This window comes from Brassica oleracea, chromosome C5, assembly GCF_000695525.1.
Source record: "Brassica oleracea var. oleracea cultivar TO1000 chromosome C5, BOL, whole genome shotgun sequence".
Lineage (NCBI taxonomy): Eukaryota > Viridiplantae > Streptophyta > Magnoliopsida > Brassicales > Brassicaceae > Brassica > Brassica oleracea.
This window is the reverse complement of record NC_027752.1, coordinates 26,291,398-26,304,431: the sequence shown is the minus strand read 5'-3', so window position 1 is coordinate 26,304,431 and position 13,034 is coordinate 26,291,398. Positions and strand designations below refer to the sequence as shown.

Sequence of the window (13,034 nt, the reverse complement as noted above, 5' to 3'; positions counted from 1 at the left end):
AAATAGTTTTAATAAATAAAAAATAGTTTAATAATTACAAAAAATAGTTTTAATAATATTAAAAATGTTTAATAAATATAGAAATTTATATTTTATATATATATAAATATATATATATATATATATATATATATATATATATTTTTTTAAAAAAATCCCAAATAATAGTTTTTAATCACAAAAAAAGTTTTATAGATATTAAAAATGTTTAATAAATATATAAATGATTGTATAATGCAAAAAAATAGATTTTATATACAAAAAACGTTTTCATATTATATATACATAATTATCAATTAGATTTTTATAACCAAAAAATTAATAAAAACTAAAAAAAAAATCCAAATCAAGTGAATACCATAATCAAACTCGATTTTTCACAATCCTACCATTCACCCTAACAAAAATCTATAAATATCATTCCAAAATCATCAAATCTACTTTAAAACCTAACAAATCTAACCTAAAAGAGTGGGATAGGGTTCATACATGATCAGTGACTGAAATTGAGGAGGATTACAACGGAAATCGCGAGAGAGAAGAGAGAGTTCGGCGGAAATCGCGAGAGAGAAGGAGAGCTTCGGCGGAGAGGAAGAGAGAAATGGGGAAGAAGATCTGGTTCGACCTAATAAAATGATTAATATTTCCGTCGGAATTTCCTCGGAAATCATTAATTCAATTTTTGCGAAATATTTGGCGGCTTAGTTTACCCGGTTAAATGAAAATATTCCGAGGAACCATGTTTCCTCGGAATACCCTCGGTAGTTACCGAGGAAATTCCGAGGAAACAGGGTTTGGGGTTTCAAAACATCGATTTTTTTGCCGTATTTCATTTCTTATACAATTGTAATGCATACCATTGATGATTCTTTGTATAGATATTCTTTATATACTTCTTGGTCTTTGACGAAGCTAGAAAGTGTGTCCCAAACCAAGTATGTTCTCCGCTACCGATGTGATTACATAGATGGACTGGTGTCGTCTCGACCTTTCGGAAGAGCTCGGTCACCACGTAGCGATCGAGCGGAACGGACGCTCGGTCGCTACGTAGCGATCGAGCTTGGCTCGGGCTCAGTCGCTACGTAGCGACCGAGCTTTGGCTCGAGCTCGGTTGCTACGTAGCGACCGAGCGGGATGGACGATCGGTCGCTACGTAGTGACCGAGCTTTGGCTTGAGCTCGGTCGCTACGTAGCGACCGAGCATAACGGACGCTCGGTCGCTACGTAGCGACCGAGCTTTGGCTCGAGCTCGGTCGCTACGTAGCGACCGACCATAACGGACGCTAGGTCGCTACGTAGCGACCGAGCGGAACGAACACTCGGTCGTTACGTAGCGATCGAGCTTTGGCTTGGACTTGGTTGCTACGTAGCGACCGGATAGCGTGCATGTGCGATAGTTTCGCAATGATCGAGCTTGAGTTGTCCATTTTGAGCTTTCAAGGATATTTCTTCATAAAAACTTCGTATTGGTTATTTTTTTACGAAAAACATATTTTTATTTTACTATCTTTTTGGAAATACGATTTCCGAGGGTTTTCGGGTGTTAATTCTGTTACGACCGTTTTTGACCCCAACAATTGAACGATCAGAACTTAAATAAAAATCGATACGGTGAATTAATCTCTCGACGGGGTTGTCTTTTGGTCGAAAACATCTCTTGATGGTTCTGGTCGAGTGTTAATTATTATTGTCGATTTTTATTCAAGTTGGGCGCGTTTATTCAGAGCAGAACGAGATTTGAATGATGAAAAATATTTAGTCGAAATAGTCCAAAAATATCGAAAAAACTCTTAAAATTATTTCTGAACAGTCACATGCCTTGCACCTTCTAGCCTACTTGCTTTCTCAGTAATTAGGTCACATGACATGCACCTACTTGCTTACCTTCTTGCTCATTAGGAGTCACATGCTGGTCACAAGCTGTTTGCTTCAGCTGCTTGCAGCTTTCTTCTTGTAAGGGAAAGGTGAGCTGCTTGTGCTGAAGCTGGTTGCCACATATTTCTCCAAACTACCACTTTGTGTAAAGAGAAAACCCTGAGCTGAAGCAACCCCATATGGTATAAAACATCTTCTTCTCTCCTCTGGACGTCCTGTTACTGCAAGAAAAACCAGAGAAAATTCAGAGAGAAAGAGAGAAAGAAAAGAGAAAAATCTGTGAGAAAAATTAGTTGAAAAATTCAGAAAAAAATCAGGGAAGAGAAGTGAGCTTGGACGACCCTTTCTCACCATCCGGTGACTTTAATCAGTGTGTTCTAGTGTGTTTAAGAGCTGAAGGTTTGGTGTTCAAGAGTTTAGAATCACCCAAGTTCTTTAGCCTTGGATTTTATCGGTAAGAACATATGGGTTTGATGAGATCAGTTTTGCTTGAACTTCAGTTCTTGTTAGGTAACCAAAACGATTTGGTCTGTTTCTGATCTTGAACCTATCATGGGTATCTTGTCCTGATCAGGTTAGACGTGTGTTCAGATTGAAGTTTATATCAACCAAGTTCATCTTAAAGCTTGAGGAAATCGGTAAGCCATAGCTACTAGTTCAGAGAAGTTTTGTTTGGAACAAGTGGAATGATTTGTTAAGCTTCCTGTCCAGATTAGTTTTTAAACCTGTGTGTGGATTGATCTTGGTTCAGTTATGTCTCTTAGATATTTTCTTAAAGCCTTAGCGGAACTGAATTATCCTTCAACCGAACTGAACTGCTTTGAACTAAGCTGAGTAGAGTTTCTGTTGGAATCAACCTGACTGATATTGTATCCACACATTCTGAATCAGGAGTGAAATGGAGTGTTATTAGTTGAGCTCGAGTCTAGTCTACCCTAGCCAATCTCATGGAATCAAAGGTGAGTCTAGATAGATGATTAAAGAGGTATGAATTATTGTTGCATGATTGAAAATGTAGATGATTGATAGGCTTTGTCTCTTGATCAATATTGAATTGGTAAGGTGTTTACTTAGTGTAAACACTTATTAAATATTTATGAATGATCATAGAGGTTTATTCCAAACCTTAGTACTTGTTCTCAAGTACTAATACATATGTATAATATGAAATATAATTAAGTAGGGAAGTATAAATCATGTGAAGTCTTATTATAAACCTGTCTTCCAAAATATTCCCGTATGAATGATGATTACCGTGAATTGGTCCTGCGATATGGAACAAGGTCACGAAGACACGATGATGGGGTCGCACCCTGGAGGCCGTGTAACTGCATGCAGCGTAAGATGTTCAATTTTTGAATATCTGATGGCGATGATGGTGATGCTAACTCGCTAGACTCGTTTAGCCTTTGTGGTTTCTCGGGTCTGGTATATATATATATATATATATATATATATATATATATATATATATATATATGTGTGTATTAGATTCACAATGATGGAAGGATATTCCTTATATATAAATATCCAGATATGGAATATATTTCCACTGCATACAAATGAAGTTGATTGCTTGAGATATTATTAATATATGTTGGGGTGCGGGACTAGGCTCACTGAGTAAACTAGTTACTCATGATTCATTTGTGATGCAGGTAACTATTAGGCGAGAGACCTTACTCTAGGACGGGAAGGATTAGTCGCTATGTCTTTTGCTTGTTCAATAAGATGTTTTTGAATCTGTCAAAAACTCCGAAACATGAACCCTAAATCTGGTTGGTTCTGCTTTTCTTGTTCAATGTGAATACTAGCCTTGAGTCGCCGTTTCACATAACTCAGGTGAAGGTGTGATTATTGAAGTATGATTCATATTTGCAGAAAGAGAGTGGCCATTGGTAAATTCACTTGTGTGATTTCGTGTAGGTGAACAAAACACTCTGATTTTATCATCATGGTATGGTCTTATTATATTTTTGTTGCTTTTGATGCCATTTTGTTTCTAAAAACCAGAATCGCCATAGCAAGGGCATATCTATGGAGACATGGACACATCTCCTAGAATTTGCAAAGGAAAAGAAGAAACAAAATACACTTGTGTCATTGTGCTTACATATTGATTGCATCTATGGCTTAGTGTTGATATATGGATTGAGACGGTAGTTTTTGATGCAGACGGTGGACCTGGTGGTGAAGAAGGAGCATGGCCATACCTGATTGATGAGTTCGTTGAGTATTTATATGACAAGAGCATTGTTGAGAAGTATCCTGCCATCTGGGAGAAGTAATCAGTTCTATTTTACAATTTCTCATTATTCTTTAGTGAGACTTTTTGTGTTTCTTGTCAAAATCTTCATAGTGATTTTCCAACTTTCATACTGGTCCAGTTTTTAACATAATGAAACCAACAAGCTCATCTGACTCTCATTAAATTTACCAAAAAATACCATCCGTGAAAAACAGTGGTCAGAATCACAACTTGTTCTTCTTTGAGGTTAAGGTATACAAAATTTTCATATCGAACACTGAGTTTCTTTTCGCATTGAAATAATCGTGGAACCCAAAAGTCGATGAGACACATAGCCGAACATTCTCAACTTTGCAAATACCCAAAAATGCATAAAACTGCCTATTGTTTCCTATTTTCACAGGTGGTGTATTGATGCTCTGTTTGTGTAGATTCCGCTTCGGCAAAAGGTACCTCAGTTCCAAATCGTTTTCTGAAAAATCAACCCTGTAATCCTCGAGTATGGTTTTCACAAAATCCTCAAATCAAGTGTCCTCATTCGCAGCAACCAATATGCTACATCACTCATTATCTACTTCATATAACAACTTAATTTTCTCAACTTTCCACTTCTAGTAGACGAGAATTATGTGTTTTCCATTATTCTCCACTCAATATGAATTAAAAGATGCATCTGTAAATCACCATGAAAGTAGACCACCTGTTGTTGAATGAAAGGTAAGAGAAAGAAGACGACAAAGAACAAACAACCTAAATTGGACAAACATGGCCATAATGACTCTTAACCTAAACCAAGGTTCAAAATTGGTTTAAACTAATTTAAACCAAAAAAAATATAAACCAAAATTCAAAACTAATAAAACCTGAATTCAATTAATCTAAACTGGAGTCCAATTTAGATTAAATCGGAATTTATTTGAAATTAGCCAAAAATTCTAATTTTGTCCCACTCTAGTATTTAAAATTTATTTTAAAACTCTGCCGCCAAATATGATAATTTCAAAAATCTGCCACCAAATGAATACAAAAGTTGATTGCAAATTTAAATCAGGTAAACATATCTATCATAAAAATTTATGTCTACTACCGATAAACATATCTGTCTCAAAACTATGACTACTTCGAAAAGAAAAAAACTGATGAATTCAGCAAATAGATTACTACATATGACAGACTAAAATAGATAAATCTATCGACAATCTTAAATCGGCCACACAAATCTGCCAGCTTTAAAACATATGTCGTAACAGAAAGTCTGCCACCAAATACATGGCAGATAAAAATTTTACAACAATGTAATTTAACAGATTTATATTCCGATAGATTTATTTTTTGTTAAATAAATATGCTGTCGATTTTATTAATAATTTTAAATGACACTTTTGTAATATTACTTTTTAATCATAACTATAGTCAAGGGTATTTTCGACCATAAAATAGTGTTGGTAATTTTAAACTTGTAAGAGTTATTCTAGTAATTTCTAAACTAATTTAAGTCATTCTAGTAAACTTCTCTTTAATTAATCTTGTTACTTGTTTCTCACGAAACATTAATCTCAAAATCCCATCATTGTTTTTGCTAAGTATTGATTCAATAAAGATAAAGGCTGCAACTGGTTTTAAGTTACAGGAATACGAGGAATAAGATGAATTCAAAAAAATGGAATAAGAGTAAATGGAACAGTAGCAGTTATAAAAATAAATGGAATGGAAATATAAGTATCTACTTAACATGAATGGTAGTTATTTGCAGGAATGTAGTGGAATGAAAATAGATTTATTTTAAATTAAATAAAAACTCTAATTAATATAAAATTCTTATTTTATTTTTCATTCCTTTCATTCCTTACATTCACGAGACTTTTTGTTGCTGAATGTTTTTCAACTACATTCCATTGCATTCCACATATTCCATTCCATTCCATTCCTTGCATTTTATTTTTAATTCATCTCAAATGGTAACATTTTTATGGAATCTTCATGAATGACTCATTCCATACAATTCTATTCCAAAATATGTACATCCAGTTGCAGCCAAAAAGTAATCATTGGTCTTTGTGGAATCGATCCTAAAGTGCTGCATCGACATATCATTAAATTGTGGTAGTGTGCACATTAGGTTAATTGGTGTGCATATATACGTAATATCAATTAACCTCAGAAATGAAACTAACTTACCTCTAAAAATTTATCACTTACCCCTAGCCTCTTCTTACTTATTTCAGGGGTTTTTGACAAAGAAGAATGTTTAGAGTAAGTGAGAAAATCTCAAAGATGTTGAAGAGATTTACAATGCAGTCATAGTGAAACATGGTTTGGTTTACAATGCATTGATTGAAGTTTTAAACAGATCATGTGAATTGAAACTATAGTTTTTAGGGTGAATCTCTATTACAATAAAGTAGAGAATTGTCACTTCTCAGGCCTCCAGCTAACCATTCCATACCTGAAAACGTGACACGTGTCGTCCCATTTTCTTCTGTTCCGTGTTTTAAAAAAAAAAAAACCCACTCTCTCCCGTGTTTTTAAAAAAAGCAGAGCTCTTCTGTTTGGGCTTGGAAGTGTGTGTTTGGGCTTCTCTAAAATTGGCCCATCTTTTTAGGGTTTCTCTCTACGCGTAGAAGTCGTTATGTTCTTCCTCTCTTCTTCTTCTCCCGGCTGCCATTCTTCTCTGTTCTTCCGTTCTGTAACGGCGAGCGTTTCAGTTTCTCATTTCTTTAATCACAGCATTAACCCCAGCCCCACTACTCTCCTCGCTCTCTGTAAATTAAACACCATATTTATCATGAAGGCTAATCGTTGGGAGCTTTCTACTATAAATATGTTTCATCTTTGCGGTGAAGATCTCGAACTGCTAAAAAAATCTCAAAATCCAGACGTTCTAATTTTGCAATGGCTAATTCCTACACCCTTCTTGCTGATTTAAGGGCGGGGCGTTGTTCAAACACCGCCGAGGTCCGTCTTCTCCGGTTCTGGAAGGCTCGAAACACCAAGAAAGGAGGCGAGCTGATGAGTGTCGACATGCTCTTCGTGGATGAACAGGTGACTTTGATTAACCCGATTTCGATATTTGCATATTAATTCAGCTATTAATTTTTTTTTCTTTCATATTTTGGTTTATAGTCGACGCTTATCCATGGAACCGTGAATGCGTCCCGCAGCCAGACGTACCGACAAGATTTCAATGAGGGATCAATTTACTCTCTTAGTGGATTTGATGTTACACGTAGCAACAACAATTTTCGTCTGTCTGATGCCCCTGTCTGTGTTCGCTTCGGCGAGGGCACAAGGTTCACTCGAGTTACTGATTCTGACAAGGTCATACCAACTGAGATGTTTCGCTTCCGGAGCTACGACCAGCTATTAGCACTTGCAAATACGAACAGACAACTACCAGGTTTGCTGTTTACATATCCTAAATCTAACTGTTTAACAGTTCTTGGCTTATATTTGACGTAATTGTATGTTTTAAACATCGAAGATATACTTGGTGAGTTAACTGCAATACGAAGCACCATCAGTGACGGACTACACGGATCACATCGTGTTATGCTTACCCTCTGTGTGGAAAGGTACTTGCTAAATTTGAGACTCAAGTGACTGACGTGGGTGTAAATTCTAATTGTTCAATTTTAATTCTTTTTTGTAGGGGTTTGTCTGTATGTGTTAGCCTGTTTGATGGTTTAGCTTACGCATTTCATGAGAAGATGACAAGCTACGGAGCAGAGCCAAAAGTCGTGTTGGTCACCAGCATCAACCCTAAGATAGTTGGGGGTGAGTTCCTTCCCCACTGCGACTGATATCTTATGTTCCCAAACAAACGTATAATCTTAAAAACCAACTTTCTTTTACACAGGCCGGTTGTTCCTTAATGGGACCTCTGCTACACATGTCTACTTTGACACTGAGACAAATGCTGCAAGTACACAGTATGCCAAGTAAGGAACTCATTTACGTTTGTCTTGGATTAATGGTGAATATGAACCCATATGGTTTTTGTGTAGTTTGTTTGGAGATGGCTTAAACCAGACGGGCACATCGTCTAAGCTTCTTCATGCCCAGAAGATAGAACCCATTACTGTTTCTGAGCTTAACCAGTATGTCCTCACAGCTGATCCTCAGGTGAGTAAAATATTAGTAGATTGGGTTAGTCTCCCAGATGTCAGTCTCTGTTTTTAACGCTCTTTACTGATTGTAGACAATCGAGTTCCTCTGTACCGCTAGAGTAACCGATATCCAGAGAGAAAAAGGATGGTGTTATATTGGTTGCGCTAAATGTACTAAGAAACTACTGAGAGAGATTTCCTCTTTTACATGCCTCTTTTGTGATAACACCAGCGCTGTCGCTTCCCTTAGGTAATGCTCTTACGTGTGTTTCTCCGGTCTTATCAAGTTTAACGTTCTCTACTCATGTCACCATTACAATTTGTTTTCTAAACTTTCAGGTATCGTGTGGAGTTATCAGTGGCGGACCAGACCGACGATGCTGTTTTTGTCGCCTTTGATATGGAGATGGTTAAGTTAACCAATATCCAAGCTTCAGAAGCTGTGCAAATTTTAGTATGCTCATCTTTCATCTAATATTATAAAATAATAGATTCTCCTTTTGTGTTTGGTTTTCTAAATGCACGGTGTGTTTTATTGCAGGGTGTTGGTGTCGATGCTCATGTGGAAGATGAGCTGCCTCAGTTTGTCGCTGACATTGTCGGCAAGACATTCACTTTCCAGCTGAAGTTAGGAGAGTTCAACTTCACTTCCAAGCACCAGACTTTCACCATCTCCCGTATATTCACTGAGCGTCAGCATGCTCCTCTCCCAGCCTTTGTAGGCGATGTGAGTCCCTGAAACAAAGATTATATAAAAAGTAATATATATATATATAACTTAGATGCGTTGTGTACAGGGAGATGACCATGGTCCTGATGATGTGATCCCTGTCCAGAATCCAGTAGCACATGAGGTCTCTCCTGATACCAGTACTACTGTTATTGAGCAGGCTGGTGGTGTTGCAGCAGTTACTGGTGAGAACCCCAATGCCAACTATCAGTCTTCTTCATCTGCTGTTCCAGGAGGGCCTCTAGGTTCAAGCAAGCAGATTGCCGACCCAAATGAGAATGGAAAAAAGAAGGCACGTTTGGAGTAGTTCCATCTAGAGAACACAAATCACCACTGCATTATCTTATGTTTTTTTTTTTTTGTCGTCTTTTCCGTTTTGTTTTGCAATTTCAGTTTTCAGCAACTTTATCTATTTTTAATTAAACTCAGCGTGGTGGTTTGTTGTTTTATCTATTAGTGAAAGTTTTCTCAATATACATATTCTACTTTTACCTCTGATTGAGTAAACCAAAGTCATGCAATTGTAAGATATAGAGCTAAAACTATATATAGAACATGAATCAGGTGACAGACGACTATTTTTGAAAAGCAATTATAGTGTTTTTTTCCCTAAATCATTATAAATCAATGATTCCATTAGTATCACAATTCCAGTAATATCATAATTCCATTCATTACACAAGCACTATCTATCAATAATATTAAACATCTTACATTTTGAAGTAACAAATATTTTTCAGAAAAACATTTCTCAACCATACATACAAATATTTATTAGAAAAACATTCATCAACCATACATATCAAACTATGCTTCTACCAGTTTTAATCGTACAAACCTTCCGTACAAAAAAAATTATGTACGTTCGTGTTAGCTAGGACATATTTGCTAATGTGACAAAGGAGTAAAGCAAGCTTCATGGTGCGAAAAGAATTAGGCCTGCGGACGTTTATTGAACAGTAACATACGTTATGGAGCCCGTTCCTCTTCTTCTGTTAGTGAGCGCCACCTTTTAATGCAATAATTATGCATAACTCCGACGTTACTCGAAAAAACCCGTACTTTTATCTTCACATTTCACAGTTTTGAGCTCCTGCTCTGTCTCTCCTATCACTAAACCAATACTAGACTAATGGTGAAGAAGACAACTAAAGCTCAAGGCAAATCAAGCTATGGAGGATCACAGGATAACACACCTATACCTCATGCGTCCAGCTCAACAGCCAATAAACCAACAAAGAGATCAGGTCTGTTTTTCCCCAAGAAAGACTGAAAACCATTTTGTATAATTTTTTAAAAAGCTTTTTAACGGAGATCTATGCCTTTGTAGCGTGTGAACAACGTCGACCATGGCTACACCCTCGGTATCTTCCACTCTTAATAGGGAACATATTCCCCGAACAAGCAGACACAGGTTATAAATATTTTAGGATGCATCTTCTAGATATTCAGGTTATAACCTCTTTTCCATCTTCTAGATATTCATGTTGCATAAATTTCAATTCACAGGATCGGATGGAAGGCATGCTCGACAAGCACGGCAGCTTATCCGCGCAGCTAAGCGTGGACAGCAACCACATCCAGGCATGGTCCACTTAATACCTTAAAACCTTTGAAAGGTCTTACATGTGTAATCTGAACTCATACCATTGTTTGGTTAACTGTGCAGCACGAGTCATTAGCCATCAGGATTCACGTATGAAAGAGATAGTCTCAGAACATGGTAGCTAAATTCAAACTAATCCCACTGTTCAGCCTTTTAAAAGTCTTCATAACAGTTTTAAAATTCTCTGTTTACCAGAAGGAGTTCAACAAAACCCACTGTGGCTCAGCACTAGCTTACCGATTCTAAACATACAAAATCAAACTGCTTCTTCTGAAAGTTGTCAGAGACAAGGTATTGCATAAGCATAATACGTACGTGTCACCTTGACCATATGACTAGCCTTATATAATTCACATTATCTAATAATATGCAGTGAACGCAACAAAAGCTAGAGCTCTGAGATTGAAAAACAGAGGTGTCAAGAAAAAAACCAAACCAACTATACGTAAGTTTCTCCACTAAAACGTCTATATCAGCGTTAACATAACACGAATTTAATCATCACCACTATTGTATCCGTATTTACACAGCAACTGCCTCCACAAGTGCAAACCCTAGAGGTAGAAAATTGGAAGCCACAGAACTTTACATTAGCAGTTTGTGTCACAAGGATCGTAATGTGGTGTTATTGTATATGCAGGGAGGTACAGGCGCCCAACTGTTAATAAGTGGGATTTAGTAAAATGTTCAGCATGTCAAGCTATTGTGTGGAATGCTGAGGCTGTTACACAAGGAACTCGAAACTCACCAAAAATGTTCAGCATTTGCTGTCAACAAGGGCGAGTGAAGCTACCTCCTAGGCGAGCACCACCATCTCCCCTAAAAGAAATCCTAGATAAACCCAGTTTCCGGCCACTCATCCGAGTTGCAAATGGTATGTTAGCATTTACTTCTATGGGTGGTCAGATTGATCGGACTGTTACTGGCACTCCTGGGCCCTTCACCTTAAGGCTGCATGGCCAAAACTGCCACCAAATTGGTTCTCTCCTCCCAGGTGATGGTAAACTTCCTCGGTATTTGCAGTTATATATTGTAGACACGGAGAATGAATTGGAGAACAGGAAGAAAGCTTTCAGCCAGGGAGCCTCGCCAGTAGATATTGATGATGACTTGATTGCTGAATTAATCAAGATGATGGATGAGCATAACCATTTAGCTAAAACTTTCCGACATGCCCGCAATCGAATTGTATCTGGGGAAAGTGTTGAGTTCAGTGTTACTTTAGTAAGCCAGCGCCAGCGAGGGAGACAATATGACCTACCAAGTGCTGATGAGATAGGCGGTCTTTTAGTAGGGGATCTCACAGAAAACTCTGCAGGAAAAGATATTGTTGTTGAGTTCAGATCATCAAAATTGCAAAGAATCAGCGATTTGCACCCTATGTACATGAGTCTTCAATATCCATTGTTGTTTCCATATGGGGAATACAGCTATGACGAGAAGATCCCATATTTTGTGACTGAGAACTCAAAAATAAAAAGGGAATGTATGACCATGCGAGAATTCTACGCTTATCAACTCCAGACTCGGCCAACAGAAGGTATGACAATCATTAAGTCAGGGAGATTACTTAACCAGTATATTGTTGATGCCTACACTGCGACGGAGCAAGAGAGATTGAGGTTTATCAGGCTGAACCAGAAAAAACTGAGGGGTGAGTTATATACAAATGTGTGCGACGCATTTGACAGTGGTGATACTGACGCTGCACAGTTGGGGAAGAAAGTTATCTTGCCTTCATCGTTTACAGGAGGACCTCGCTATATGTCTGAGAAATATGAAGACGCGATGGCAATCAGCCGTTGGTATGGAAATCCCAACTTATTTATCACTTTCACAGCAAACCCCAACTGGGTCGAACTGAAAGAGCACCTAGAAGCTTATGGTGGTGATTCATCTAATAGCAGACCAGACTTAGAATGCAGAGTTTTCAAACTCAAACTAGATGAGATGATGGCCGACTTTAAAAAAGGAGTCTATTTTCCAAAACCAGCAGCAGGTTAATATTCTTGGACCTTCTACTCTGATTTAAATTCTAACATGGTCTGCACTTACTCAAATTCCTAACTAATCTATTACAATAAATATCTAAACTTTGCAGTAGTGTATACGATAGAGTTTCAGAAGCGTGGCCTGCCACATGCCCATATTCTTTTATGGTTTCAAGGAGTTAAAGGAGAACCAACAGCTGCAATGATAGACCAATACATATCAGCAGAGTTTCCAAACAAAGATACAGACAGAGAGGGTTACGATTTGGTTGAGCGGCACATGATCCATGGCTGGGGATGTTAATATGGGCTCAACCTAACAGGGTTAGCCCTAACCCTGCAAACTCATTTGTAACCCTAACCTTCATTTTTTAAATAGGGTTTAAACAGGGTTGGCCCTAATAGGACCAGGGTTTAAATTCTAACCCTTTTATTTTGATTCACACAACTATTATACAATATTTAATAATGTTTTTCA

General features: G+C 37.5%; 1 protein-coding gene across 1 annotated transcript; it reads left to right on the top strand.

Annotated features, from left to right (window-relative positions):
* Positions 1 to 6,781: 6,781 nt before the first annotated feature.
* On the top strand, positions 6,782 to 9,450 carry LOC106343771. Its single transcript, XM_013783070.1, has 10 exons — positions 6,782 to 7,165; positions 7,247 to 7,520; positions 7,605 to 7,695; positions 7,773 to 7,897; positions 7,980 to 8,061; positions 8,128 to 8,245; positions 8,322 to 8,479; positions 8,569 to 8,683; positions 8,771 to 8,956; positions 9,027 to 9,450. Exons 1-10 carry the CDS (start codon positions 7,016 to 7,018, stop codon positions 9,264 to 9,266), a joined length of 1,539 nt encoding a protein of 512 aa, XP_013638524.1. The 5' UTR covers positions 6,782 to 7,015; the 3' UTR covers positions 9,267 to 9,450.
* Positions 9,451 to 13,034: the final 3,584 nt, after the last annotated feature.